Consider the following 27807-nt stretch of genomic DNA (forward strand, 5'->3'; position numbering starts at 1 on the left):
GGCATCCCCGGCACCCACTGGTAATACAAGGTTAGAGTAAGCGTACGTCGGTCAGTTTTAAGAATCGGTACTAAAAGCCCAAGAGCCAGGCTTTATTCCTGAGGACTTGACTCGCTAGAAAAATACCTGGTTTGTAAAGCATTTTCCACAACTTAACTCCGTGTGATTGTCAGTGTCGGTCGGCTGTTTCCGTCTCCTATCGGGTCCTTCACGGCTTCTGTTTGGAGAGGGAGCCAGGCACGGTTCACATTTCAGGGCCACGGACCGCCTTCCTAAGCAGCACAGCGAGCTGACTCCTCCCCCCTCCCGCGGGCGAGCAGTCAGAGAGGAGACGGGTGGCGGCTCTTCCTCCTCCGGGCGATGTGAATTCTCCTTGGTCAGTGGCTGCTTACACAAGCTGTGAACTAGTAAGATACTCAGCAGCGCATGTGTTCAACCCAGTCATGACGGGTTCACGTCTCGGCGAACTGTGATGTTTCCGGTAAAGAAACGGGCCCGGTAATTCAGTTGATGACGTTTTTCATCTCCTCTGTCTAGATGTGTGCGTGTTTAACGAATTCAGGGTCATACCCATAGTTCTTGTAGTAAGCTTCCTTGGTCGTTGACTTGTAACCAGCAATTCACCTATGAATGTATCCCAAACCCTTAGGAGGCTTGGAGAAGTTTTTTAAGATAATGATTTAGTTTTGTAGGAAAAATACACTGAAGTTTACAACACCCATTTTCCCCTGGAAATTCAGTTGACTCAGCCACATTGTCACAAGCAGTCATCCAATGACAGTCCAGACGATCTAGTGGGATGCTTTTAATATTCCTTCTTATACTCATTTTGGGTCTACTGTAATCTTCGGTTCGGACAGGAGTTTGAATCTAAAGGATTTACCACTGTCTGTGTTGTTACCAAGCTTTTGCGTTTTGTGAGGGTGTCTTCCAGGTATGAATGAAGCAGGACTTCTGACCGTGGCACTCCCTGGGTCCCTGTAGTGCCAAAACCAGCGATACTTGATTTGCTCCTTCGGCAGCTTGTAGAGGTAACACTAGTGGCTTTTCCTCGTGAATGAAAATGCCCATTTTCTAAACGCCAGTGTTTGGCGACGGCCCTGGCGTGTCTCCGGGTTGCCTGGGGTCTGGGCAATTCCGAGAACTGCAAGCCCACTACAGGACACTAAAGAAATAGACGCATGGACATACGTGTGTTTGCAGTACGTTATACAGATGTGGGCTCTTCTGGACACCGGTGGAAAAGTGTCACATCTTCAAAGTTTACATTTTGGGCTCGGCGTTACGAGACACAGGGCCCGTTGGCTCCTGCCGTCCAGGCAGGCGAGGACGGGTGATGTTGCAGGTGGCGTCCTGCTGTCATCTGCTGTCGGTTGGGCGGGGCCCCTGCCCTGTCCGTCCCCATCACGTGGGCATCGGAATGTGGTTAGCTAGCACTGTAAATAAGAGAGTAGGTTCTATAATAGACGACACTTGAAATTTTACTTTAAAAAACCTATAGCTCTACATATGTATTTAGTTATATCACCCGACAGACCCTTCCGCGCAGCGTGGAGATTGTTTTATACCAGATTATTTTTATAAAGCCTCATGAGTTTGAGGAAGAATGATGTAGTAACCACAGTGATGAGCTTTACCTCTTGGCATAAATGTACACTGGAGCAGGGGTGGCGTGGAGCTCTGACTGGGCCCCCAGCTGGATTCTCGGGAGACACTGGCGGGTGGGAGTCCAGTGATGGGTCTTGTTGGGCCAGAACTCCACTGCGGTTGCGTGATGCCTGGCGGGGCTGCTTGCAGAGGGAGGAGGGGCCCGGGCAGAGGCGAGAGGAGCCTTGCGGTGTTTCACATTGGCGCTTCCTCCCGACATTTCTTCTGAACAAAGGGGTTCTGAGGTTAAAAACCAGTTTGTAAGCTCCTGCCATAGGCTGCGGTCGTGTGAGGGTGTTTGGGGGAACAGAAATTGAATGGGGGTGCAGATTGGGGCAGGTTGGGACTAGATTTGGTGATAGGAGTAATTCACCAAACTGGGTGATCTAGGACCAAATTATCCCGTTTTGCAGGATAAAATTGCCAGTTGAGTATTTATTTGGAAAGAGGGGGAGGGTGGAGCGGGTGGTCTGTGGGTTCAGTGGTCAGATGGGATGGTGAGCTGCCAGGCACAGCCTGTCCTCTCTGGTCAGGGCGGTGGGGAGGTGAGAGGGGGGTAACTCGCTACTTTAGTCCAGCGAGTCAGCCGGGAGCCCGTGGGGAAGCTCCGCTCGCACCAGCAGGGCGTCCTTCTAATGTCTGCTCAGGGCCCTGCTCTTCCCACCGAGCTCAGCATCCCTGCTGCCACGCGAGGCGTCTTCATGTCCGCCTTTTTATTTTGGGCTAGAAAGTGGGTGGTTATTTGGGTGAGCCTCGCTGATGGGGAAATAGGGGGAGTGAAGAAGGAAGCTGATTCTTTGTCTCCGTAACTGGCAGCGGAGGGCCTGTTCCCGGCCCTGGCTCAGAGGCGCCCCGCGTGGGCCGGTTTGTCAGGGAGGCCCTCCTGCGTCACCGTAAGCCAGCTGTGCTTCTCATCATTCTGGCGCAGACTGAAGTTGTACACTGTGCCTGTCCTGTACTTGGAAAGCGTTTTACTCCAGCAGATCAGTAGCACCCCGGGAACCCACCATCGTTCCTCTCCGTGTCCCCGTTCCTGCGCCCTCCTGCCCCGTCTCTGGGAATGTAATTCTGTTGTGCCTTTGTTTTCGTCACCTGCCTCCCCCTAAAAGCAACTGCTGTAAGCTTTTTTCCTACTTGTCTTTTCTAGCCCAAGCCCCACCTTTTTCCTTTTTTCCCGGCTGTCATCTCTGGGTGCAGTTTCTGTGCTCCAGGTACTTTAAGAACCAGTTACCTCAGACCTCATGTCGAACAGTGTCACCCTCCAGGCCCTCGATAGCGCAGGCTTGTCACAGACCCAGGCAGGAACCCTGCCTCGTGTGGGCACTTCTGTGTTGTGAAGGGAGCTCTGTGTTGTGAGGGGGGCGTCTGGCAAGCTCCCCTGCGGTCGGGGGTCTGGAGTGGCATCTGCACGGTGCTTCCTGAGTTCCTCTTCGAATTCTGCCATTTTCAGTATTCTCGCGTCTGGACGGGCAAAGGGATCCCACGGACTGGGCTTGCACACCCATTAGTTCCAAAGATGAGCTCTTGGTAACACATTTCCAGTCGCTGAAGCTCAAACGCCGAACATTCCTTTCAGTGGCAGGCGTCAAACCCACCCTCCACCGCAGTGCATTTGGGGAAGATGTCTGTGGCATATGTTGCTGTGAAATTAGGCCTTTGTGGGATTGGCTGTTTGTCATTTTGATGTATTTTAAATAAATATATATATTTTTTAAAGAGTCTTTTTTACCAGTTCAAAAAGTTTAATTAACCAGCAGTCACCACATCTGAATTTTCGTCTCTGGGGCATGGACAGCAGACCAAGATCAAACGCGGTAACAGCCGAATGACTGTGGGCGTATGACTGTGGGCGGCCTGCAGGTGTGGGGCCCCGAGGCCAGTGTTCCCACTGGGTCCCGACTCCGCCCTCACGGTGTGTGGTCTCTGCCCTGCTCCGCGGACTGTCGCGGACTGTCGACTTGAGTCCCTGCAAGTGCTTTAGCCCAGATGGGGTTTTCTCCCAGCACTGCCGCGAGTCGTGTGTACGTTTAGCCAAATAATTTCTCCTTAAGGGAAAAACGCGCTCGTCCGAATTCTACCAGCAACGACAGAGATGAGTGTAGGAAAGATTAGGCAACAGTTGGGTTTTGATTTGGGAAGCATCCATGTCGCTGTCCCATGCCATCTGAGAGCCGGTGATCATACAGATTCCTGGGCGATCTCAGCTGAAAGTGTTGAGACCGTCTGCGGGGGGAGGATTGTGAAAATGCCAGCGGCTTTCCCCCCCTGTCCTCCCCCCCTTAGAATTCTGTAAAAAGGCAAAGGCCATTGAGTGGTACTTGAGATTTGAGGGTGAGGGTTACCGCAGATCAGAAACGTATTTCTAGATTTCACTTCCACACCACAAATCAACACAATGCCATTTTCAACTGTAGAAAAGAATCTGCTTATGCATTTGACATGATCTTAAGGGCAGCGTCAAAGGCCGAATTTTTCACCTGTTAATGTTTCTCCACATTTGTCCTTGAATCTGAGTCACTCTACAGTACTGTAAACTTAACTTCGCTCGAGTTTGAAGTCAATTCTTGTGAAAAGAGCTCCTGCATGTAACAGATCCGGAAGGCAACATAGCGGCAGGGTACAGAATTTGCTGGACCAATTCTGGAACCAACAGAAAGTGTCACCTCTCATTTGCCATCTTATATATCAGTTTTACCAGCGACTTCTAAATTTGTACATTATTTGTAAGGAGAAGGAAAACCCTAAGACCTGTCTAACTTAGTGGAGAATGTGTGTGTTGGGTTTAGGATGATAGCGAAGTCTTATTGAGCTGTGTTATCTAACTTGTATATAAAAACATTGTAATTATAAAAGTTTGGATTCACCTGTTTCTTGCAGTTTTAAAACCAGTAATTGCAGACTCTGGAAATGTGACTCGTCTATGATTTAAGGCTGTTAGAAGCGAGGAAGCTCTTCAAGTGCTAAAACGAAAGACTTCTAGTTTTTGGCTCAAATTCAGTTAAGTACTGTTCGTATACCAGGATATGTGAGATGTAAATGTAATAGGTCACTTTCACCCTCGTAGCTATAAAATGAAATTTTTGTAGGACAGAAATAGCTTGTACTACTGAATTAACAAAAGTCTTACTGAAATATCATGTTGTTAAAACTATATCTATATATATATATACAGAATTAAGTTTGTTGCTGTTACCCTGTCTGGATTTCAAACCGTGTGCTGATATATATGTTACACACACACATATATATATCATATGCACGCACACATCGAAAATGGCCTAAAGCAGACATCCATGTAATTACAGTTGCAAAATGAAGACGTTTTGGAAAGAACATTGTATCATAGTTCATTCATTTGCAGTGGCTCTTTGTTCCTCTTTCCTGTGGTAATTTTAGAAGTGAGTGTCAAGTTTGAAATTAGCTCTACATTGGGGTTTTGCTGCTTGAACTCTGCACTGGGTCCTCAAACCGATGTGAATGTAGTCCCTCCCTCCCCCCTCAAGGTGTGAAGAAGCAGCCACACCCCAACAGAATAGGAGGACAAATTTAGAACTATTTCAAGTTTTATCTTTTTTTTTTGTATATGAAAATGAAATAAAATAATAATAATAATTTAAAAATCCTGTTGTCTCAATCACTTGGCAGGGGATTGAAGTTTCTTTTCATGGGGATTCGGAATAATTAAAAGGGTGCCCTCCCACTTACAGGGCCGACTCGGACACCTGTGAGTTCCTACTCGGTACATGTGGGGTGGTGGGTGGTTGCGTGCCTAGTCTATCGTGGTCCTGTGGGGAGGAGCTAAGCGGGGTCTCCATCTCCACCTTTTCGAAGCCCAGGGCCCAGGTGGAGACACTGGGCTTCTAAATGAACTGTCTTGGGACTTTGGCTAAGTTCCTTAGGGCAGGGGTATGTTTTCCAAATCTCCCAAGATCCCCCCACCTATATGCCAGTCTTATACTTTACAGGCAGTCCTGAGCCATATTTTTGTAAGCAGAGCGGAGTGCCTAGAAAATGGGTTTCATGCAGGACCGCTGCCGAATACACGCTCTGTCACTCCTAGCCGTGGCTGAGGACCAGGCTCACTTGCTGCGCTATTCAACCACAGAGTTTTGGGGCACCACCCCAGATCTGAATTGGCAAGCCAGCTCTCACGTTTTGGAGTGCCTGACTTCTCTCACTAAGTGAAACGTAGCCTCTACTACCTAACAAAACAAAAACACGGAAAGCCCCAGAAATCACCCCACTGCTTTCTGCAGTGACATTAAAAAATTTTTTTTGGCCGGCGACTAAAACTTGGTAAGGGGAGAAACACCAGCTTTGAATCCTGGTGGGGGTTGATGCCTTTTTGTTTGCCCCTTTATAAGGACTAAATAACCTGCTTGGAATTCTTGGGGACTAATTTCTAATAAAGGAGCCCTTTACTTAGGGAGCAGTTGTCCAGCGTTTGGTTGATGTTCGCTTTTTCAGGTTTAGGAAGTTCACCTTTTATGAGTGAGTGGCCCCAGTGCTGAGCACAGAGGAGAGGAAGGCAAGTTTTTGAATGAGGACCTTGGAGCTGGAAATGCTGGAAGGTTGGTCTGTAGGAGTCCTACGGTCAAGTTTTCCCTCCAACAAAGGAACTTTTTCACTAAAAAAAATTGGACACAGAAGGTGGTTTGGGGGTGGGAGGGAGGGAGGCATCCATACCGCTGCACTCTGATTCAGGATCCTGAGCCTAAATGTTGTACCAAAATTAAAGGAATTGAAGCCCCGGCCGGTGGGCTCAGTGGTTAGAGTGCTGGCCATGCAGTGAAGGGTTCTTGGGTTTGATTCCCGGTCATGGAGTACTGTCTTGTCAAGGAAATCCTTAGGAGGTGCGAAGCTATTTTTATTTTTTTAAAAAAATATATTTCTTTATTGATTTCAGAGAGGAAGGGAGAGGGAGAGAGAGATAGAAACATCAACAATGAGAGAGAATCACCGATCAGCTGCCTCCTGCACACCCCAACCCGGCATGTGCCCTTGGCCGGAATCGAACCCAGGACCCTTCAGACCGCAGGCGGACACTCCATCCACTGGGCCAAACCAGCTAGGGCGCGAAGCTATTTTTGGAAGTTATGATCTGTATGCCGTGGCTTCAAAGCCAGGTGTCCCGAAGACATCCAAGGTGGCACAGGCTTTGGAGTCAGACCTGGGTTAGAATCTCGCTCTGAGGACCTTCGTGTAGCCATGCGCAAGGGGCTTACTCATCTATTAGGTGGGGCTGGGCTAAAGGTATTTTTTTCCCCTCGGGACTGGGTATACACATGACTGAGTTCAAGACCTTCAAGTGGAACCAGGGATGGAGGGGGATGCGGTTGGGCCTCCCGGTGTGTCACCAGGGGGCGCGCGAGGCCCTCCGCGGAGAGGGCGCGCGCGCGCGTGCGCATTCCGGGCCTCTCGGGTCTCCGGAGAGCCTCAGGTTGCGCACGCGCGTCTGGGTCCCGCGGTTGGGATTGGCTTTCAGGCGGCAAAGCCGTGTGCGCGTGCGTGCAGCCCCGGGCCGCGGCAACGATGGCTGCCAAAAGTTTTGCAGCCCGGCTCGCTCGCTCTCGGCGCTTTTTCAGCGGCTTCGTGGCCGGAGCTGTGGTGGGCGCCGCGGGAGCCGGGCTCACGGCCTGGCAGTTCCTCCGGAGTCAGGGCACTGAGGCTGCGTTGGCGGCGAGGGAGCCGGGAGGTGAGCGGGGCCTGCGTCCCCTTCCCCTTCCCCGACCCAGGTGTCTGTCGGGCGCGAGTCCATGTCTCCCTCCTCCCCGCGCGGCTCCCTGCTCGGCCTCCGCTCCCCGCGTCCCCCTAGCCTAGGCTGCCTCTCCCACCCACTTCCTTCCCCCGGGATTCCATCTCTCCTTGCCCTCACCGTGTTCGTCACCGTGTGCGTGAGTTCCTGTCTGCCCGCCCCGGGTTGCTGGCTCCGGAGAGGCGGTCGAGGCTCTGTCCCTCCTCACTCCGGCCGCTGGCGGGTAACGTGATGGGCGTTCACTGAGTGCGGAGGACGGGTGAGCGCCCACGCCGTGCTGCTCTCAGCGTACGGTTCGCAGGAGGAAGGCCAGCGAGCCCGTCTTCAGAGTCTGTCCGAACCCACGCCCGCAGGTGGGCCCGGTCTTACCCTTTCCCCCGCGAGCTCATTGAACGTGCTCCTCTGAGACTCGGGTTAGCAAGAGAGCTAGTCCGTGTATGCAAAAAGCCAGCGACCTCGGTGCCTGAATGATGCCTGAATGACCGGTCCTGTGGTGCCCACTGCAGCCCACCAACCAGGCGGATCAGGGGCGGGCGGCCAACCTCCCCTGTCCCTTCCCCGCCACCGGCCAGGCCCTGATCAGCCCCCATTGGGGCAGCCGGCCAGACCTGACCGTGCATGAATATTTGTTGAAAGACTGGAGAAGGCACCCAGGCAGGTTTATTTTGAAACTGAACTCCCTGTTGAACGCGTGCGGGGTTTCTCCCACTAGGAAAAATACCAGGTTTACTACTGTCTTGCTGCAGCAATACCAGAACCATGAGGCATAATGTCAGTGAATGAAGACCTTTAAAAAAATTGAAGCCCAGGTCGATGTGCTCAGTGGTTAGAGTGTTGACCATGCACTGAAGGGTCTTGGGTTCGATTTCCGGTTAAGGGCAGGTACCTGGGTTGCAGGTTGGATCCCCACCCTGGTTGGGGTGCATGTGGGAGGCAACCAATCAATGTGTCTCTCTTTCTCTCCCCCCATCCCTCCCTATACACTTCCTCCCTCCCTCTCTCTAAAAAGCAATGGAAAAAATATCCTCAGATGAGGATTAACAAATACATAAATAAATTTAAAACGGCCGTGCTTTGGTCCTCACATTAACTCTCTTAAAAAAATGTATTTTTATTGATTTCCGAGAGAAAGGCAGAGGGAGAGAGAAACATCAGTGATGAGAGAGAATCACAGATTGGCTGCCCCTACTGGGGACCCAGCTGGCAGCCTGGGCCTGTGCCCTGACTGGGAATCCAACCGGGACCTCCCTGGTTCATAGGTTCCTGCCCAACCACTGAGCCACGCCAGCCAGGCCCCATTAACTCTTAAGACATCATGAGTAGGGCGGCTCATTCCCATTCAGTCATGCCGGTGACTAGTAATGACAAGAGTTGTTCCTCTGCTGCTTTTGTATACACAGTACTTTGTGGGGCAGCGATTTGCAACTTCGATGTGAAAGACCAGTCAGATCAGGTCCTTATTTGAAAGTGAAGGAGAGAGCTGCAGTTTATCTTGCTATAACTACACAACTGGATATAGGCAAGACCTGCCTTTTGTCTCCAGTCTCTTGTCTGTGTTACAAGTAATTGCAAAAACAAGATCTCTTGGTTGATTAACTTTTGAGCCGGTCCTTTGTAAGTCTTGCCCCTCTTCCTTTACTTACAATTTTTTGTTCCTAATAAGAGTCACTAACTGGGTTATTTTTGTTTTTCGTTTTTAGGTTCTGCAGAAAAGGCTCTCTTGGGACAGTTTGGGTTTCCTCTAACTGGAACGGAGACGAGGTGTTACACTAACCATGCCTTGTCTTACGACCAGTCGAAGCGGGTGCCTAGATGGGTTCTTGAGCATATATCCAAAAGCAAGATCATGGGTAGGTGGTTAGAAGTGAAGGCATCCCTGGAAGGTGTTTCCAGATGTGGAACACGGGGCATTAGCGATCAGCTCAACCTTTTTCACGTGACAGCACGTTTAGAAGATGGTGTTTGTGTAGCTCACTGGATAAACGGACCCTGTCTGGCAGTCAGGGAGCCCCCGACCCTTCCCAGCTGCCTCAGGGGCTGAGAGGATCCATATGTTGACACATAAATATGCCATCAGTATTGCTGCAATAAGCAACATCCATTCGTTATCTCCACAGCTACTTTTAGTGTGTCTGACACGGCTAAATCTTGGGGATAGAGGAGTGACCATGGCACTTTGAGGTGGAGTGGGTGTGGGTTGACTTACCAAACAATCATGAATGTGTAATTACAGTTGGTGATAACTTTTCGGAGGGAAACGTGATTGTAGTTTGGGTTTGTATAATCAAAGAACAGTGGAGAGTACAAGGGATCATAACAGGGGAACCTGATTTTGATTAGCGAGGCTTCTCTAACCAAGTGGCCTAAAGGGGGGATGGCAGAGGAGTCGGGGGGCCATGCGATATGGAGAAGAGCATTCCAGGCAGAAAGAAAAGCACAGTTGCATCTTTCAAGGCCCCAGTATGAAGAGTTGTGTTCGTTTGGGAACTAAAAGAAGGCCAGAGTGGCTGCAGCAAGGGAGGCCACGATGTGACATGAGACTGGAGAGGTAGGTAGGTGTGTGAAGTCTGTTCATGTGTCCTTAAGTCTTGGGAGATTCCTGTAATTAAGACGGCCAGGTCTTGATATTCAATGTCAAATTGATTTCTGGGTAGATTATTTCAATTTACACTCCTGCCATCACTATTTGTCCTCTCTCAACCCTCACCCATAATGGGCATTATTGGGCTTTACCGGTTTGATAGCTGGTTTTACTTGCACTTATTGGTTGCCAGTGAGGGTTAGTATTTTGTGAATTATCCTTTACTATTTTCAGTTGGGATACTCTTTTTTTAAAAAAAATATTTTATTGATTTTTTACAGAGAGGAAGGGAGAGGGATAGAGAGTTAGAAACATCGATCAGCTGCCTCCTGCGCGCCCCCTACTGGGGATGTGTCCGCAACCAAGTTACATGCCCTTGACTGGAATCGAACCTGGGACCCTTCAGTCCGCAGGCTGACGCTCTATCCACTGAGCCAAACCGGTCAGGGCGGGATACTCTTTTTTGAATTGATTAGTAGTAGTTCTCATATATTACGGATATTGCCTTTTGTCATAGTTTTATTCTTATTTGTATTTTGCCTTTTAATTTGCTATGTGGCCCACAAGTTATATCTCCTTTGCTTTGCAGCATGTGCCATCTTTATGTATATAAAAATGCTGCTATTAAAATGAGTGTGTGCCTCCATAGAGTGCACACCAACCAGCATAACAGCAGGAGGCTTGGAATGTGTTTGCCGCCGGAGAGAAGCTGATGAGCAGTTATCATAGCAGTTGAGACTTGATTATAAATTTGCATCAAGGGAAACTCATTTGATTTAGTCTTAAGCCTAATGAGTTTCCTTTAAATGCAAAAATTTTCCTAAGATAATAAGGTATTTTGGCTTGTACTAATTTTATTCTGCCATTAAGTTATTTCTTTCAGGGGCATGTAAGAAAAGCATTGAGTTTCATATAATAAACCCATGAGCTGTGTAAGGTTTGAGGAGGTAAAATAGAGCCAATTACTTATATTTGAAAACAGGAAGGAATGTACCTGTGATTTACTTTAGTTTAATGTAAAGTGTCTTGTTTTTAGTAATGATGAAGTTAATCAGACTAACTCTCCTGCTAAAAACAAGAATGTTATTAGAGGTATGTAAGAAGTATATTTTAAAAAATCACACACTCATGAAAATGCAGAGTCAACAGGATAGTGGAGAATTGCCAGGCTATATATCTAGAATATAGTTTGCATTTCAGATTTGCCAAATTGTTCCAGTTATGTTCTTTACACAGCTTCTTTTGGATCCAGTATCCAATTATGAATCACATAATACATTTAGTTGTCATATGTCTCCAGTCTCCTTTAATTTAGGATAATTTCTCTGCCAAAAAGGAATAGAAATGTCTTTTATGACATTGACATTGACTGCATGAATTATTGGTGATTTTCATCATTAAGATGGCGGTTCCCAACTTATATTTGGGAAAAAGCCAGAATCCAGAGAGGTAAGGGCAGTCCTGGCAAACCAAAGGCAATGTGCCTTTGGTTCTGCAGCCTTATAGGGTGAGGTGGCCTGAAGGCAAGACCTAGGGTTCACCCAAGGTAGACTGTCTTATCGGAGACCCTCCCAACATTAACCTAGAACCCCAGAGGGCTGCACCCTTAGGGAAGGGTAAACCAGAACTAACTTGCCTGCCCACCATGGGGGGCTACATGGCAGGTTGTCTTGCCCTGAGCAGAGAAAGGCTAACAAGTAGAATAAAAAGCTTCTTCTGGGGAAGTTGAGGCCGAAGACTGCCTGAGCAGACCTGTAGCCTGAAGCCATGTAGCCTGGATTGCTCAAGGAAGCTTAAGTCCTGAGCTTGGTTTGAAATGGTCCTCCACTGCTGATGCCTCCAGACACCTGCTAGAAGAAATGAATTTATATGCATGCTCCAGAAGGCATCTTCATCCTAGGCCTTTAGAAATTCCCACAAATGATTTTTCAAGGGCAGTGAGCATCAGGCATGCAAGGAAGCGATTTCAGTGGTAGTGACACTTGGAGAAGTTTACTAATAATTCTTCTGTATACCCAGTAACTTTTTCTTTATGAAGATTCTAAAAAGCTAGGTATTAGATACTTTACTCTGAACCTTGGAATCTAATAATTTAAAAATTATTCCTGGCTGAATGAAATGACATTGCAGTCAGTAACTTTATTGATCTCCATTTTACTTTTTTTTTTTTTTTAGTAGCAGTCTGAGTATATTCCATCTATCCTCATAATTGTTGTAATTTAATAAGCTCTGTCCTAATGATAGAAAATGTAGAGTTAGGATTTGCTGATGTCCACTGTGGCACACTATTCCAGAGGTATCAGAATATAAGTAAAACTGAGATTTCTTCTCTCCCATGTGGTACTTAGATGTTTTATTTCTGGAATTTTTTGGATTGAGCTCATAACTTAAATACTTGTTTTGTCATGGCTTAAGAGGCAGTAAGCAAGATATCAGAGACACTCTCCCCCTCAGCTAGGCTGTGCCTGCCCAGAACAAATTGTTTTGTGTCTATATATATCCTTTATTTCAGTCCATGTAAACTTGTCAAATACAGTCGTACAAAATACAATATATGGCGTCTTTTTAAAAAGCAAGAATTTATTTAGTAGCTAAGCTTTTTATTTAGACAGCTCAGCTATTTAATTGGTTATTGTTTTTATGTAAATACTATTCAGGAAATATTTCCCCCTTTAACTTGAAAGGCTAGAAACAAAAGTATATGAGATAACGACACTGTATGAAAAGCATTCTTCCCTAGACTAGTCCTTGCTCAATTCAGATGAAGTATCTGAACTATCCCAGGAACTTGAGACATGCATGCGGTCACTAACTACTAGCTGCTCAGAGAGAGACTGGCCAGAGCAGCCAGCTTGCCTTGCTTAGAGAATTGTGAGGGACATTGGTCCACTGATAACGTAGTCATTTGTGTGGTTTTCTTCAGGTGCTGCAGACAGAAGGAACTGTAAATTCAAGCCTGATCCCAACATCCCTCCAGCCTTCAGTGCCTTGAACAAGGACTACATTGGAAGTGGGTGGTCACGAGGACACATGGCTCCAGCGGGAAATAACAAGTTTTCATCTGTAAGCATGTTGAGGGGGTGGGATGGGAATGTGGGGCTGGCATTGTACTGGGGGACGTGGAGATTAACCATCAAGCAGCCAAACCTTAAAACTTGAGATTTTCTATACTTTTTTTTTCCCTCCCTGACTTTATTTCTTGCTCAGATGCTGAGACATTTTTAAACAGGTTGAGGAAAACTAAAGCCATGTAAAAGGGAACTGGAAAGCCAAAAGGAGCTAAAGCTACTCGTTTTTATTTTGAAAAATGTCAGACCTGTAGGAAAGTTGAAAAGAGAGTACAGCAAACACATTTTGATATTTACTTTACGTGTGTGTGTGTATAAAATTTTAGCCGTCAACAGACATCATAACACTTCATTTCAAAATATATGGCTTAGGAGATTGTATCATTTAAGAAAGAATATTTGTAGATATGACAAGAGTGTCATTATACCCAAAAATGTGTGCATATGTGTTTTTGTATATTTGTACAATAATTTCTCATATACAGTTTGCATTTCAGATTTGCCAAATTGTTCTAATTATGTTTCTTACAGCTTTTTTTGGATCCAGTATCCAATTATGAATCACATAATACATTTAGTTGTCATATGTCTCCAGTCTCCTTTAATTTAGGATAATTTCTCTGCTAAAAAAGAAGATAAATGCCTTTTATGACACTGACATTTACTGCATGAATTGTTGGTGATTTTCATCATTAAGATAGTGGTTCTCAACTCGAGGTACTGATTGTAGTCACCTAGGGGAGTTTTAAAAATTCCTGATGCCCAGGGCTGTAACCCAGAGCAGGTAAGTCAGAAACTCTGGTGGTGGAATGCAGGCATCCTCACTTGAGGACATACTTAGAAGAAGGGAGAGAGAGAGAGAGAGAGAGAGAGAGAGAGAGAGAGAGAGAGAGAGAGAGAGAAAGAGAAACATCAACTTGTTGCCCTCTGTATGTACCCCAACCAAACCCACAACACAGGTCTGTTCCCTGACTGGGAACCTAACCAGTAATCGTTCCGTGCACAGGATGGATGCTCAACCAGCTGAGCCGCTGGCCGGGCCAGGCATCCATGTTTTTAAAGTTCCCTGGTTTATTCCAATGTGCAGCCAAGGGTGAGAGCCACTGCTGGAAGAGGAGGTAACTGGCTTTGGCAGTTAGTGTAGCTCAACGAAAGGAAATATACTTACAGAGCTCTGTGTCTATGGGTCAGAAGTGCAAAATGAATGACACGTAGTGGCCAGAACAAGAATGTTTCTCTGCACCTTTGAACTGATAAGTTGTACTGTGCTACTTAAATAAAATTCCTAAAAGTTGACCTTTGAAAAATTGTCAGAGGCTTAAAACCAGAATTTAGGGTAAAACTCTTCAGCTTCATATTGGAAACTTTTAGTTCTTAGAATCTACACTATAGGTTTGAATTTTATAAATTATGAAGAAAGCTAGCACACCAATCTTATTTTGAATAATCATTATTGAACTTTGTGTCCCGGCATACCTCTGGCTTTCCTTTATCTAAATAAGTTAATTGCTTAGAGCTAACACATGAATAAGGAGCTGGTGTTCTCTGCTTTGTAAAGTCTCCGGGGGAGAAGGCATTTCAGTACAAGTGACTCTTGTTATTTCTTTTCACAGAAAGCCATGGCTGAAACCTTCTACCTTTCTAATATTGTGCCTCAGAATTTTGATAATAATGCTGGATATTGGAACAGGTGAGGTGAGAGTTTTAAAGGTGTGATTCTGTGGGAGATGAATGATGTGAGGAGAATTTGCTAGTTGCTTATCAGCTGTTTCTGTCTTTGTTTATCAAAAGGTATTTCTACTGGAAGTACTTTCATGAAGTACTTTGGACTAGTTTTCTTTGCTGTATTTCAGGAGTATAGTTTTCTATGGGAGAACAGACTTCAAAACATAGCCAGTCATTTTCATTCTTTTTATTTTATTTATTTTTTTACAGAGAGGAAGGGAGAGGGATAGAGAATTAGAAACATCGATGAGAGAGAAACATCGATCAGCTGCCTCCTGCACACTCCCCACTGGGGATGTGTCCGCAACCAAGGTACATGCCCTTGACCGGAATTGAACCTGGGACCCTTGAGTCCGCAGGCTGACGCTTTATCCACTGAGCCAAACTGGTTAGGGCCATAGCCAGTCATTTTGATCATGTTTGCCATTGGTAAGAAGTCAAATTCTGGAAGGAAATACTATTGCTAAGGCATAAAGTATTTTTTTAATATGTCCAGAAAACACTATGTTTTTCTCTACTTGTATTTCAAGAGTTGCTAGCTTAAAAAAAAAAAAATTGGTACAGTTAAATATAACCATTAACCAGTTTTAAGTCTGTTCTGTCAGGGTATCTCTTTAAGCATTTAAAACTAGCACTGAATGAGACTGTTTCCAGTTGCTGTGTTTTCCCCAAGTAGTACTTTTGTGGAATAAAATGAAGTAACTAAGAGAGCACCTGCACACTACAGCTGACTGCAGTGGTTATCAGTTGGGGCCGCATCTGTGTCATCTACGTACCTCCCCCCCTACCCCCCCCCCCCCACTTACTCTACTCAGATTAGTGTAAGCAGGTCACAGATATGTTATTTTACTATTTCACTATATATTTTTAAAAGATAAAGATTCTTTTAAAATATAACTATGGTACTATTATTGCCACCAAAAATTAATAGTAATTCCTTATTACCAATTTTACAGTTGGTGTTCAAATTTTCCTGATTGTCTTTAATTTGTTGTTGATTGGTTTGAATCAGGCTTTAAACAAGGTCTACATGTAGATTTGGGTGATATTTTTCTTCACTCCCTTATAATTATAAGTTTCCCTTTCCCCCTTTTTTTCTTGTAAATTATTTGTTGAAAATCTGGGATATTTGTCCTACGGTTTCCTTTTCATATTCTGTCTGATTACAAACATATGGAAGTGTTTAACATCCTAAGAGATATATTTTGGGGAGGAAAACTCTACTTTGTTATTGGGCATACATGCTGTGACTTTACTTTTTAGATAATGAAACAGGAATGTGAGATGCATTGTTTTCTCATGAAGCTCAACTGCAGTATAAGAAGTGCATATTGAAACCACTGGCCATTTTTATCCAGGAAATGAGCAAAAACAGTTTTTAAGTGACACATCCCAGTGGTAAAGATTGCTGTAGAACTGCTGTGTCATTTTGCAGTTTATAGAGTAAAGTGGAACAATTCCATTAAAAATATTAGTAGGACATATATATCAAGTGTCATTAAAATACTCAGTAAAGTAATTTTGGCCCTTGAAGTTTATCCTAAGGAATTAATATAATGTTGCATTACATAACAAGTGTTAGGATAAACCCAATTGCCCCACAATAGGAAATTATATATATATAAGCCTAAGCGACCATTACAACCAGTCGACTGAAAGACTGGTCACTATGATGTGCACTGACCACCAGGGACAGATGCTCAATGCAGGAGCTGCCCCCTGGTGGTCAGTGTGCTCCCACAGCCAACCGCCTGCAGCCAGCCAACCTCCCGCAGTCCCTCCCCCCGGCCAGCCAGCCCCAGTCGGCCCTGATCGCCCACCAGGTCAAGGAACCCCACCCATGCATGCACGAATTCGTGCATTGGGCCTCTAGTACTTAAATAAAAAGATCAACTTAGTTGGAATGACACTACATTCTTGTGAAAGTTTAAGAACTACAGCATAGAAAAATAAGGAAGAAAACAGAACAAAATTTCAGTTCTAAAATGAACACAGTGCACACAGAGTAAAATTTAGATAATTGTATTCATGTGTGTGATTTTTAAGTTTTTTTGTGTGGTAAACAAACTGGGAACAGCATTGCTTACATGCTTACAATGTTTTGTGCCATATCTTGTTTATATTAATGTCTCTAATTAAGTATCCTTGGCATCTTTCCTAGGGACTTGGTATGGTTTGCTTCTTTTCTACGTTTAAGCCTGTGAGAATATCATACATTTTTTTGGCATTGTTTTTCAGAATAGAAATGTACTGTCGAGAACTGACAGAGAGGTTTGACGATGTTTGGATTGTATCTGGACCGTTGACCTTACCTCAGACTGGAAGTGATGGAAAGAAGATAGTTAGTTACCAGGTAGGGACATGTTTTAACATTCAGGCTTATGCTCTTTGTATGAGATTATAATCTCCTGGTTTTCATTTCACTTATTGAACAGAATTAACAGTTATGTTTGCTAGCTATAATTTAGTCCAAGCTTTGCCTGTATCAGAGGTTATAAGCTGAGGCTTTATTTGGTTTGCATAGGATGTTGTTTTGAACTAGTTGATAATGTTTAATAATTGGGAGTTGTCACATAAATCCAGATTTCAGCTTCCCCTAAACACGTCAGCTGACTCGGTCACACGTGGCATGGATTCCCACAGGCACGCTCACTAGATGAGAGCAGCCGCTTGCTCCTGGGGCTGGGCGCATGCTCTTCGGTTCACCGTAGTCCACCCGGCCCGTTTCACCATTTACATTTTCCCTTTAGCCCTTGGCCATTGAGTTTATAATCCTGGGCCTATCGAAAATATAAAACCAGCATTTATAGTATCATGAATGTGTAAGTAGTTTGTTTGGACTTGTAAAGAAGTAGATATAATCCTGTATCATTACGGCTATGCCACTTGAGATGAGTATTGCCACAAGCAAAAAACTGAGAAGTGGAAAGTAAGGTGGCAGTGTACAGTATTATAATTACTGTTCTTAAAAATGTAATACTATGCTTTTACTTTCTAATTCAGAGCATTTAACCTTATCACTATTTTTTTTAAAAAAAAGGTAAATCAGTTTCTTCTTGAGACATTATTCTTGGAGCCCCTGACTTCCTTTCTAATTTAGACTACTTGTTAACTCCCTCCTTCCCTCCCTCCCTCTCTCTATCCCTCCGCTCTCCCTCCCTTTTATTCAACAAATATTTCCTAAGCTTCCAAGATATACCTGGTGCTGTTCTGTGTGCTTCTGATACAGCAATAAGCAAGGCTGTATGTCACATGGAGGTTACAGTATAGTGGAGGAGGTACACCATCAACAAAATGCCCAGGAAAAATAAGACCTGTGGAGAGTTATAGTCGGGGAGGGAAGGAAAGGCTGGGCCACTCGGGGAAGTGAGGCTGAGCGGAAATCTCAGGGACATGACGGAGCAACCCATGTGAAGAGTTGCCAAGCAGGTGCAAGACACGGGCGCGATTTAGCTCAGTGTGTTCAGGAACAGCTAGAATGCCAGTGTGGCTGGAGCCGAGAGCGCACTGAGGGGAAGGGGTAAGTCACGGAGGGAGGCACTGGGAGGAAGTCTGGGTTGTGTTAAGTGAGGTAGGACACTTGTAAGGTTTCCATCAGGACAGTGGCATAATCTCGTTTACATTTTTAAAGCCCAGGCTGGCTGCTGCACGTGAAGAACAGGAAACGAGGTGGAAATAGGGGACCAATTAGGCGAATGGAATGGTCTAAATGAGGAATAATGACTTGAGTAGGGAGGTGGTGGTAGAAATGGTGAGAAGTGGTCTGATGTAGGATGTGCCTTGCAGGTAGAACCCGTGGGGCTTCCTAGTGGATTAGTAGTAGAATAAGGGGGAAAGAGGCAAGGATAGCACCTAGGTTTTCAGTCTGAGATCATGAAGACCAGAGTGGGGCAGGTTTAGGGGCTAGATAGAAGTTGGGTTGTGTTTTGGCTGTATGCATTTGAGATTGCTGATGTGCACATGGAGACTGAATAGTTAGGCTGTGAGTTTGGATTTCAGAGGAGAGGCTGTTGGGACTGGTCAGCACACAGATGGTATTTAAAGCTCTAATGAGATCATGTGAATGAGTATAGATAAAAGAGGACAGATCTGAGGTCCGGACCACAGAAAACTCAGGCCTTTAGAGCAGCGGTTCTCAACCTGTGGGTCGCGACCCCTTTGGCGGTCGAAGGACCCTTTCACAGGGGTCGCGTAAGACCATCCTGCATATCAGATATTTACATGACGATTCATAACAGTAGCAACATTACAGTTACGAAGTAGCAACGAAAATAATGTTATGGTTGGGTCACAACATGAGGAACTGTATTTAAAGGGCCAGGAGATTGAGAACCACTGCCTTAGAGGTTGAGAGGAGGAGGATCGCCCAGCAAGGGAGACAGAAGGAGCAACCTCTGAGGCAGGAGAAGAATCAGTGGGGTCCCACATGGCAAGTGACGGAAGCACTTCAAGGAAGGAATGATCCGTGGAGAACTGATGCAGGATGCAATCCAGGATGATGCATTTAATCTGAAACAGTTAGTCCTGCAGCCTTTTTGTCTTTAATGACGTTGACATTTGAAGAATACAGGCCAGTTTTGCAGTATGTTCTCAAATTGGGTCTATCTGTTGTTTCCTGGTGGTTTGGTTCAGTCATGTTTCTGGCAGAACACCACGGCGGTGCTCCTGTGTGCGCCTCAGTGCGTCGTTTCAGGATGCATGTGATTTGTTTGTCCTGCTATTGACGATAATAGCCTCGGTCACGTGGTTAAGGTGGTCTCCTGCAGATTCAGTCACTGCTCAGTTACCATTTTCCCCTTTGAAATGAAGTAGTGATCTCTGGAAATACTTTGAGACCATGTAAATTTTCTTCCCTTCACCTGCTAGTTTTAGCACCTGTTAATGATTCTTCCCTGAATCAGTTATTACTATAATAGTTGCCAAATGACGATTTTCTAATTCTTATTCCTTCTGCATTTTTAAAAAATCTTCACCAGAGCATATGTTTATTGATATTAGAGAGAGAGGAAGGGAGAGAGAGAGAGAGAAACATCTATTGGTTGCCTGCCACACTCCCTGACTGAGAATCGAACCCGCAACCTTTTGGTGCCTGAGACAGCGCTCCAACCACCTGAGCCACCCCGTCTGCTTTATTAGTTGACCTTCTACTGAGGAGGAGCTTAGCCTTCATATTATCAGCGTGAACTCATGGGCTCTTAGTTTATTCAGTGAGTTTTAATCAGTTTACTGTGTATTCATTTTGATGCTCAGGTTTTCCCATATTGGGCAGTGGAGCTCCTCCCAGCTGTCGCCTGTGTCCTTTTGACACATTCTAATCATTTTAGCATTTCCTGCTTTCTGGGGTAACGTGATTTCCCAAGCTCATCTTGGCCAAACTCTGGGATTATCCGTTTTTCCGAGAAGCCCTCGTTCCTTTTAATGGAGGTTGGTATTTAGAAACCAAGATCTGGATGACAAGTTGATTCTTGAGTGCTCGGTCGGCTGTTTGGCTTGTCATGTGTGTTCACCACATTTATTTTTAGCCTTTTATAATAGGCGGGGAGAGCCTTAAGAAAGAAGCATGTGAATTCTGTTGCTTTAGTGGCTCGCTATTGGGAGCCTTTTTTCTCCATTTTCCATTTTTCTCTGGTTTTTGAGAATGAGATTTATAGTTCCTGGTCATAAAGAAAGCATACTGTGTGTGTGTGTGTGTGTGTGTGTGTGAGAGAGAGAGAGAGAGAGAGAGAGAGAGAGGGAGGGAGGGAGAGAGAGAGAGGCGGGGAGGTGGATGTGAATGTAAAGTTGAATGTTAATAGGAATCTATATTTCTAGTGAGGCATATAGTTTTTCATTCTTTCTTGGAATTATATCAAAGTAAAATATACCTTTATATATTTTACTTTTTACTAACAATTTCTCTGTAATCAACTAACAGCTTTTGTTAGATTTAGCATTATTTTTCAAATGGAACTTGCTTTCAGGTGAAATTTTAAACTTAAAATCTTTAGCATATCAGCATATATCTATGTCTATATCTAAAGCAAAATATAATCCCTGAGTAAATTGGAAAAATTGTCTCAGAGCTTGGCACTTTAATTGGGCTAGAAATTTTTTATGTGTGTATGGACAAAAAATTTGGTTAAGGAAAACAGACATGGGAGGAAAACAGAAGACAGAGAAAAAGGTAGGATGTGTGCTGAGAAGCAGCGAGCTCCTGACATTTGGGTTGGAGCGTTCATATTAGGAAAGAGACAGAAATAGAAGGAAAGGTGGCTGGGGCCAGGTGTTAAAAACCTTGAGTGCCCAGGTTAAAAGTTCAGCTGTTTGCTAGCAATTCACGTAAAATAGTTGTGGGCAAAACCATGTCCGTTAGCGATGCTGAGAGAGAGGGCCCAGCATTGCCCAGCCCGAGATGGCGGTCTGTTCCTCCAAGGAGTAAATACTTGAATTGTGAATTCTTGTTTCCCAGGGAATTCCCAGTGCCCAGAAGCATTTTGTTTTCTCAGATCCCGCCTTTTAATATTTACTGCTTATTTACAAGTATTCTCTGAACCGTATCTTAGGAGAATGTACCTAATAAAAGTAAGGGTATTTATTTAGATTTCTATGTAGCATGAAGCATACATGTGTATACTTTGGAGGAAATGCAGCACATGAACTGGTATTTATTGAGGGCCATATAGACCACACTATAAGTAGCTCTATACATCTCTCTCATTCAGTCCTCACAAACAGCCCTCACATCCAAGTAGTCATCTTCTGTAGGTAAGGAAATTGAGGTTTCGAGGGGTCAAGTCCAAGTCGCATAGCTAGTAATTGTCGAAGGCGAGATGCAGGCGTGGGTCTGCCTGCTTGTGTGAGAATTGCCAGTTATTCGGAGCACTGTTCTCTGAAGCTCTCAGAAGTCTCCCGAGGGGTTGCTGCGCTCTTCATATACAGAAGCTGGAGGCCAGGAGGTAAAAGATAGTGTGGCTGGAGAGCAGTTAGGAGTGATTTTTGCTAGCGCACAAAAATAGCAGAAAATGGGCCAAGAGGAGGATTCCTGACAGGCAGGCAGAAATGTCCCGAAGAATATGTAGGGAAGGATCACAGCATCATAGGACTTGCGTGAATGTGAGCCTCAGGGGATGTAAGTAGCAGTGATTTTACCAGAAGTGAGTCACCTGACAGCTCTAATCAGAATCACCCCCTTTATTATAGCTGAGGCCATCCATGTGCTCGCTCTGATGTGCGTGTTTCCAGAAGAGACCGATTCCACACAAGACAAACACACCGGAGGATTCTGGCCTGAGCATTCTAATTGATCTGACAACAGAGTGAGCTTCAGGTTTTATGACCCGGTGGTGCTGGTAACAGGTGCTCAACAGTCTGTGTTCCCTCTGCAGCATTACTTACCAGCTGTCACCCACTCCTGGAGCGCAGGGCGTGGAACACATGCCCAGGGATCTTAAGGCATCACTTGAAGTGATCAGGGAGTAATTTAAAAAAAAATTCCTTTTTTATCTTTAGGCAAACCTTTTCATTTTTGTATCTGTTTTAATTGAAAAATTATCTTACTGGTTAATATTCAAGTAGAATTGACATCTGGGAAGACAGGGTTTGTTTTACGGTGATGTGGCAGTCCCGGTGTCTTGCCCAGAGCAGGTACCCCAGTGGGAGAGGCCTGTCTCCCAGGGTTTGCACAGCTGCAGCACCTGCAGAGACTTTACAGATGGCACACGGGCTGGCCACGTTCCTGCTGACTTTCCACACTTATGTGAGTCCCTCTTTTCTTGTCCTCTGTCCTCTCAGGTATGGAGTCCCGATTTATGGCATGACTAGAGGCCCAATGCACAAAATTCGTGCAAGGGGCTCGGCCCTCGCAGCCCTGGCTTTGTCCGGAAAGTCATCCGGACAGTCGTTCTGCTGTTCGGTCTAATTAGCATATTAGCTCTTTATTATATAGGGTCATGGTTTCTTTCACTTGATTGGCATGACTTTTTTAAGGGCTTGGTCTCTCGATGTGTCCAAGAGTTTTATTTTTGAAACCCCAGTATCTTATGTCTGTCTGGTTCTAGCAGGTACAGATGTTTTTCTCACGATCCCACTTAGTAGTTCACCTGAGGCCTAGTTGATGTGAAGAAGGGCAGACTTAGACTGGGTATTATTTGCTGCTGGTGTCTTTGGTCACTGATACATCACGAAGGCCCAGCTCTGTGTGTGTGGATTTGGGGGTGGGGATGGAGGTGGGGGAAAGCAGCAGATGGTCATTTCTGTCTCTTACACGGAAGGAAACACACCCAGGCCAGCACAGACTAAAACTAACTTCAAGTCCCGAGTGAGTGCCAGCGTATAGTTGTATCTCTAGTCACTCCCAGCTGATTTCCAGTTTTTGTTACCATCTGATAACAGTTCAGTGCTTTTTGGTATTTGGACAGCAGCAAGGATTTCTTTGTAAAGTATTTTTATACCGAAGTCGTCTGTGGAAAGGGTTTCGTTTGTGTTAAGTCTTCGAGTCCTCTGCTTAGGGCATCATTTGCATCCATGCTTTCTCCTCCTGAAACCTAGTGGCTCCCTTAACTGGTCTCATCTCGCTCGACCCAGGTTTCCCCTCGGTCCCTCTGCAGAACTATCTTTTGTACCAATTGTGTTCTTGTCTTTTGAATGATATGCACTACAAAAATAGCTTGTTTATTGAAGTCTTGCAGATTTAAAAGTCTCCTTTTTCTAATGAACATGTCTGTGTGTCTTCATAACTATCCTCTGAAATAGGCAGTTGGGGTTATTACCTATTTTATGAATCAGTGAAGACGATCCTGGTGGGCGAGTCTTACAGCTTCAGAAAGCCAGGACTGAGCAGGTCTCTGGGATTTAGTACCCTACCACTAACTCTGCTTCAGTACCCTCGTAGTGTCCAGAAACACTTTCTGAAAGTCTTCCAGTTTCCTCAAAAGTGGAAAAATTTATTATGTAGGTTGAATTGTCTACAAAGAAGATGGTAGCTCTAAAATACTTCAGGATTGTTTTTAAGTCTTAAATTCAAGAAAGAAACAATGGGCTTTCTCAATTTCCAAATAGGACTGGTTTCTGTATTGTCTTAAAGATGTTTACTTCCTGAGAACAAAGCGGACTGAATCAAAAAGGATAGTGAGTGGCTAGGTTTTCATTTTTCTCTTTATTTCCAGGGATAGTGTTTCCCCTCTTTGTTGAAATAGTGTGAGAAGGTCGTGGTGGGAGAATCACGCCTTGTGCGTAGCAGGAACTTCTTGGTCTCTGAGGTTCCTCGAAAGCAGTGCTAGAGGTCCTCTGGGTGTTGTGAGAGTTTTTGAAAACCTAATAGAAATGTTATATTTCCTTGAGGTAAAACGATGGCTCTTAAAATGTCAAACTTACTTGCTTTGGGCTGGAATTTAATGAACTGGATTAGAAGCCCTGGTTGGCAGCAGATGAACCTGACCAATTAATTGTTTTTGAAAATCGCCATTTGTTTGTAGACAGAGAGCCCCTGAGGAGAGAAAACAATCAAATGGTGTCCAAGGTTCCTTTCGGTTGGTCTGAGAGCTGTACTGTAGTGAGGGAGGATGTCCACCAGGTGGCACCAAGGATTTGCTCAACCTCAGGCTCCCCAGCTAGTGCCTGGAACGCTTGATGCCCGTATAAACTCCCCCTGGTTCAGCTGCAGCTGTGCGGGCCGTCCTGGTCCCTGACTTCCCTGCACCGGCCCCTCAGGGCTGTTGCTTGTGCTCTGTAGTGGTGTCTCACCTCATCCTACCTGCAGTGAAAGCTGTGTGTGGATTCCTCCTAGAGATGGGAAGCTTCTGGAGAGCAGGTATTTACTTTAAAGCTTTATCCCTGTGTTTCCAGCAGTGCCAGGCACAGGACCCTGGGGTTGCACAGTTGAATTAACATCTGCTGGTGATCTCTGGGCTCATTGTAGACCTCCATGGAGTTTGCCTTCAGTGTGTTTTTGCCTTGAAGTGTTTTCCTCCCAGCTGCATACATGACTTGTTGGAGGGGGTGGGGGTTTTGTGTCTATAGATTGTATAATTTCATAGACTTTAAACTGCTCCCTGATCAGCCATTTTCACTAACTTCAGAGGCAGTTAGTTATAGAAATCTTTCCTGGGATGGGTCTTCCCTGCGGCTCTGCACGTGGTGTTGGCAGTGGGACCTCCGTACGTGCCAGACAGCAGATGGCCACGGAGCTCTCAGGCTGCGTGCCATGTAGGTAGGAGCCTGGGGAAAGCAGAGAGAGCCCTCTGCGGCTCTCGGCCCTCTGCCTCATCTGGCCCCGCAGGGCCCCCGCACCAGCAGGGTTGCTCGGGCAGGAGGCCTGAGAAGGGCAGGGGGCTCCGAGCACAGTGGTGCTGGATTGTGTTGTTGTACGAGAGGCCATTAAGGAAATGCATGTGCAGGTTTCTTTCTGAGAAAACAGATGTGGCTTCTAAACCCACTGGAAGGAGATTTGAAGGTCTCATCACAGTGTTATTTTATCACGATAGCCAAGCTTCACGAGCAGCCATGTTGTTTCCAGGCCTGGCCCAGGCCCTCTTGCTGTGTGGACACCTTTGCAAAGGGTTTGATTTGATGACCTGCAGAAGCTGTGTCTGGCCCCAGCGTGTGCAAGCCTCCCAGCATGCAGCGTTTACATTTACTTCATTTTAAAGTAAAGGCTGTTTGTTGAGCTCCCTTGTGAATTTGATAAACTAAGAGCATCTTTTGATTTCTAGAGCGGGAGTTCCAAGCTGGCAGTTTGACCTTTAAATGTTTAGAGACCAGAAGTTCTGATTGTGAGATGAAGTGACAATTACAGCCTTTCCTGTCCATTGAAAACCGAGGACTCTGGCATCCCTTTGTCCTACAAACAGAGCAGGGCTGTGACCCGGCTCTGGGGTGGCGTTATCTCTAAGACTGTGATCAGACACTGCCTACTAAATGCTCATCTTCCTTGTGAGTCTGTATTTTGGTTTATTTTTACCTTTGGCAGTTGAATGTAAGTTCATTGTGATGGGGTATCTTGTCAGTGCATTTTTAGAAATGCATCTCACGTTTTCACAGGAAACATTTGGGAACTGCTAGCATCGATTAGCATCACTAATAGGGCTGCCTTGTTTTTAGGTGATCGGTGAGGACAACGTGGCGGTCCCCTCACACCTTTATAAGGTGATCCTGGCTCGCAGAAGCCCAGAGTCGACGGAACCGCTGGCACTAGGGGCCTTCGTGGTGCCCAATGAAGCCATTGGCTTCCAACCTCAACTCAGTGAATTCCAAGTGAGCCTTCAGGACCTGGAGAGATTGTCGGGACTGGTGTTTTTCCCTCATTTGGACAGAACGAATGGTATCAGGAATATCTGTTCTGTGGATACCTGCAAGCTCCTGGATTTCCAGGAGTTCACTCTGTACCTGAGCACAAGAAAGGTTGAGGGAGCCCGATCGGTCCCCAGACTGGAAAAGATCATGGAGAACCTGAAGAACGCAGGGATTGAGCCCGATGATTATTTCATGACCTGCTATGAGAGGAAACTGGAAGAACTCAAAGCTAAGGAGCAGGCAGGACTCCCGGAGAGAAAGCCGTCCTAGTGTTCACCTCGGAGTGTGGTGTTACTGCAGTGAGACACATGCCCTCTTCAGGCTCATGTATTTGAGAGGCTTGCTTCTTTGAAAAAATGATGGAATCCTAAATTTAGGACTAAACTCCCTAAAAGACGAAAGAGCTAAACCTTTTTGGTTAGTATTTTATTTGATGTGGAACTAACTTAAAGGAACTGCAACACCTGTTGATCCGGGTCAGCCGGAGGACTGTGTGTGAGATGGCGAGATCGTGCCCCTCGGAGTGTTCTGTATGGGAAGCATCTTACCTTCTCGTCTCCGGGTCCACAGTCTCTCATGCATCAGCTCGGCGCTCTTGGAACCCAGCGTTGTGCTGCGTTTTCCTTCTTAGGACCTGAGTGGGTCTTAGAGAAGCTGTTGGAGTGCCTCTGTGTTACCCTGTCGACAGGATGACGCTGGGCAGGGCAGAAGCAGATTTACGGTTGTTCATACAATAATGTAATAATAATACAGATAAACTTTCGCATACTCACAACTGTAGGCCTGCTTTAGGTCACCCGTGTATTTGTTTCTGGTTGCTCTTCTCATGGGCCTGCGATTTCTGCCGTAGGCCCTCTGAGGTAAATACCACTCTCCTCGTTTGACTCGTGAGGAAATATGTGGGTAAATCCAGGGTTTACCTTTCTGAGGAAGTGACCCCCCAGGAATGAGGCACAAGGACTAAGAAGGAGCCACGAGGTCCGTTCAAAGCTTCCCCTACACACAGGCTTTGGACTCAAATACGGGATTTGCTGGGTAAGAGGCGTCTGGTTTCTTGTCTGTCCTCAAGCCAAAGGGGCTTCACTGTCCCCTGGCTCCCGCCCTCTTTAGCTCTTTGGGAAGAGAGAGTCACCGGGATTGGAAGGTTGGAGGACGTCTTTGTGGGTTTAGCAGAGTCCCTGCTGGCCTGCGGAAATGCAGCTCCTTTCAGGCTCCATGGTGCCCAGTGCGTGCGCTCCTTGCTTTCCAGCTGAGCCTTTTGTTCCACAGATTAAGGGACCCAGGAAGGCTCTGTGCACCGACTCACCTGCTCATGCTTTGTGCCTGTGTCTGCCTGGGTAGCGCAGGGCAGGTGGTGTTTGCGCCAGTGGCCCAAAGGCAGTTATCGCTGGGGGAACGTGTTTGCTGAGCCAGATCCCTAGACTGGGGTTTGCGAGGCATCTGTCATGGGCGTCCTAAGGATAGGCAGTGAGATGTCAAATCAGGACCCAGGAACTTGTCTGAACGTGCTACATCACTGCTGCCGTTCCAAGTGGTGTCACCAGAACAGAAATGTCTCTCACGAAAATGCCAAGGCTTTAAGGTAAAGGCAAGATGACAGGGATGAACCGTGTTCTGCTTTTTTTTGTGGCTAAAGAAGAAGTGGGGGGCCGACAGAACAGGGTAGTCTGATTAATACCGTCCTCTTAGCACACTGTTCCCCATTAGCTGTGCCAGCCTCTCCCCAGGGGTAGAGAGCCAGCATGTCACTGTGACCAAAACAG

General features: G+C 45.7%; 1 protein-coding gene across 2 annotated transcripts; it reads left to right on the forward strand.

Annotated features, from left to right (window-relative positions):
* The first annotated feature begins 7137 nt into the window (after window positions 1-7137).
* Window positions 7138-26819, forward strand: EXOG (exo/endonuclease G). 2 transcript variants are annotated; one of them, XM_036333186.1, is made up of 6 exons: window positions 7138-7342; window positions 9103-9252; window positions 12907-13046; window positions 14665-14741; window positions 17015-17129; window positions 25853-26819. In XM_036333186.1, the coding sequence occupies exons 1-6, from the start codon at window positions 7180-7182 to the stop codon at window positions 26312-26314; spliced, it is 1107 nt and encodes a 368-aa protein (XP_036189079.1). In that variant the 5' UTR covers window positions 7138-7179; the 3' UTR covers window positions 26315-26819. The 2 variants fall into 2 exon arrangements, with proteins under 2 accessions (XP_036189079.1, XP_036189080.1); XM_036333187.1 differs by lacking the exon at window positions 9103-9252.
* The last annotated feature ends 988 nt before the right edge of the window (window positions 26820-27807 follow it).

This window comes from Myotis myotis, unplaced genomic scaffold (assembly GCF_014108235.1).
Source record: "Myotis myotis isolate mMyoMyo1 unplaced genomic scaffold, mMyoMyo1.p scaffold_m19_p_13, whole genome shotgun sequence".
NCBI lineage: Eukaryota > Metazoa > Chordata > Mammalia > Chiroptera > Vespertilionidae > Myotis > Myotis myotis.

Excerpts from the sequence above, each read along its gene's own strand:
- EXOG (XM_036333186.1), top strand. The coding sequence starts at position 7,180 with ATGGCTGCCAAAAGTTTTGCAGCCCGGCTCGCTCGCTCTCGGCGCTTT. Across the intron at positions 13,047-14,664 it reads GAAATAACAAGTTTTCATCT|AAAGCCATGGCTGAAACCTT; the intron begins GTAAGCATGTTG and ends TTCTTTTCACAG. Across the intron at positions 17,130-25,852 it reads AGAAGATAGTTAGTTACCAG|GTGATCGGTGAGGACAACGT; the intron begins GTAGGGACATGT and ends CCTTGTTTTTAG.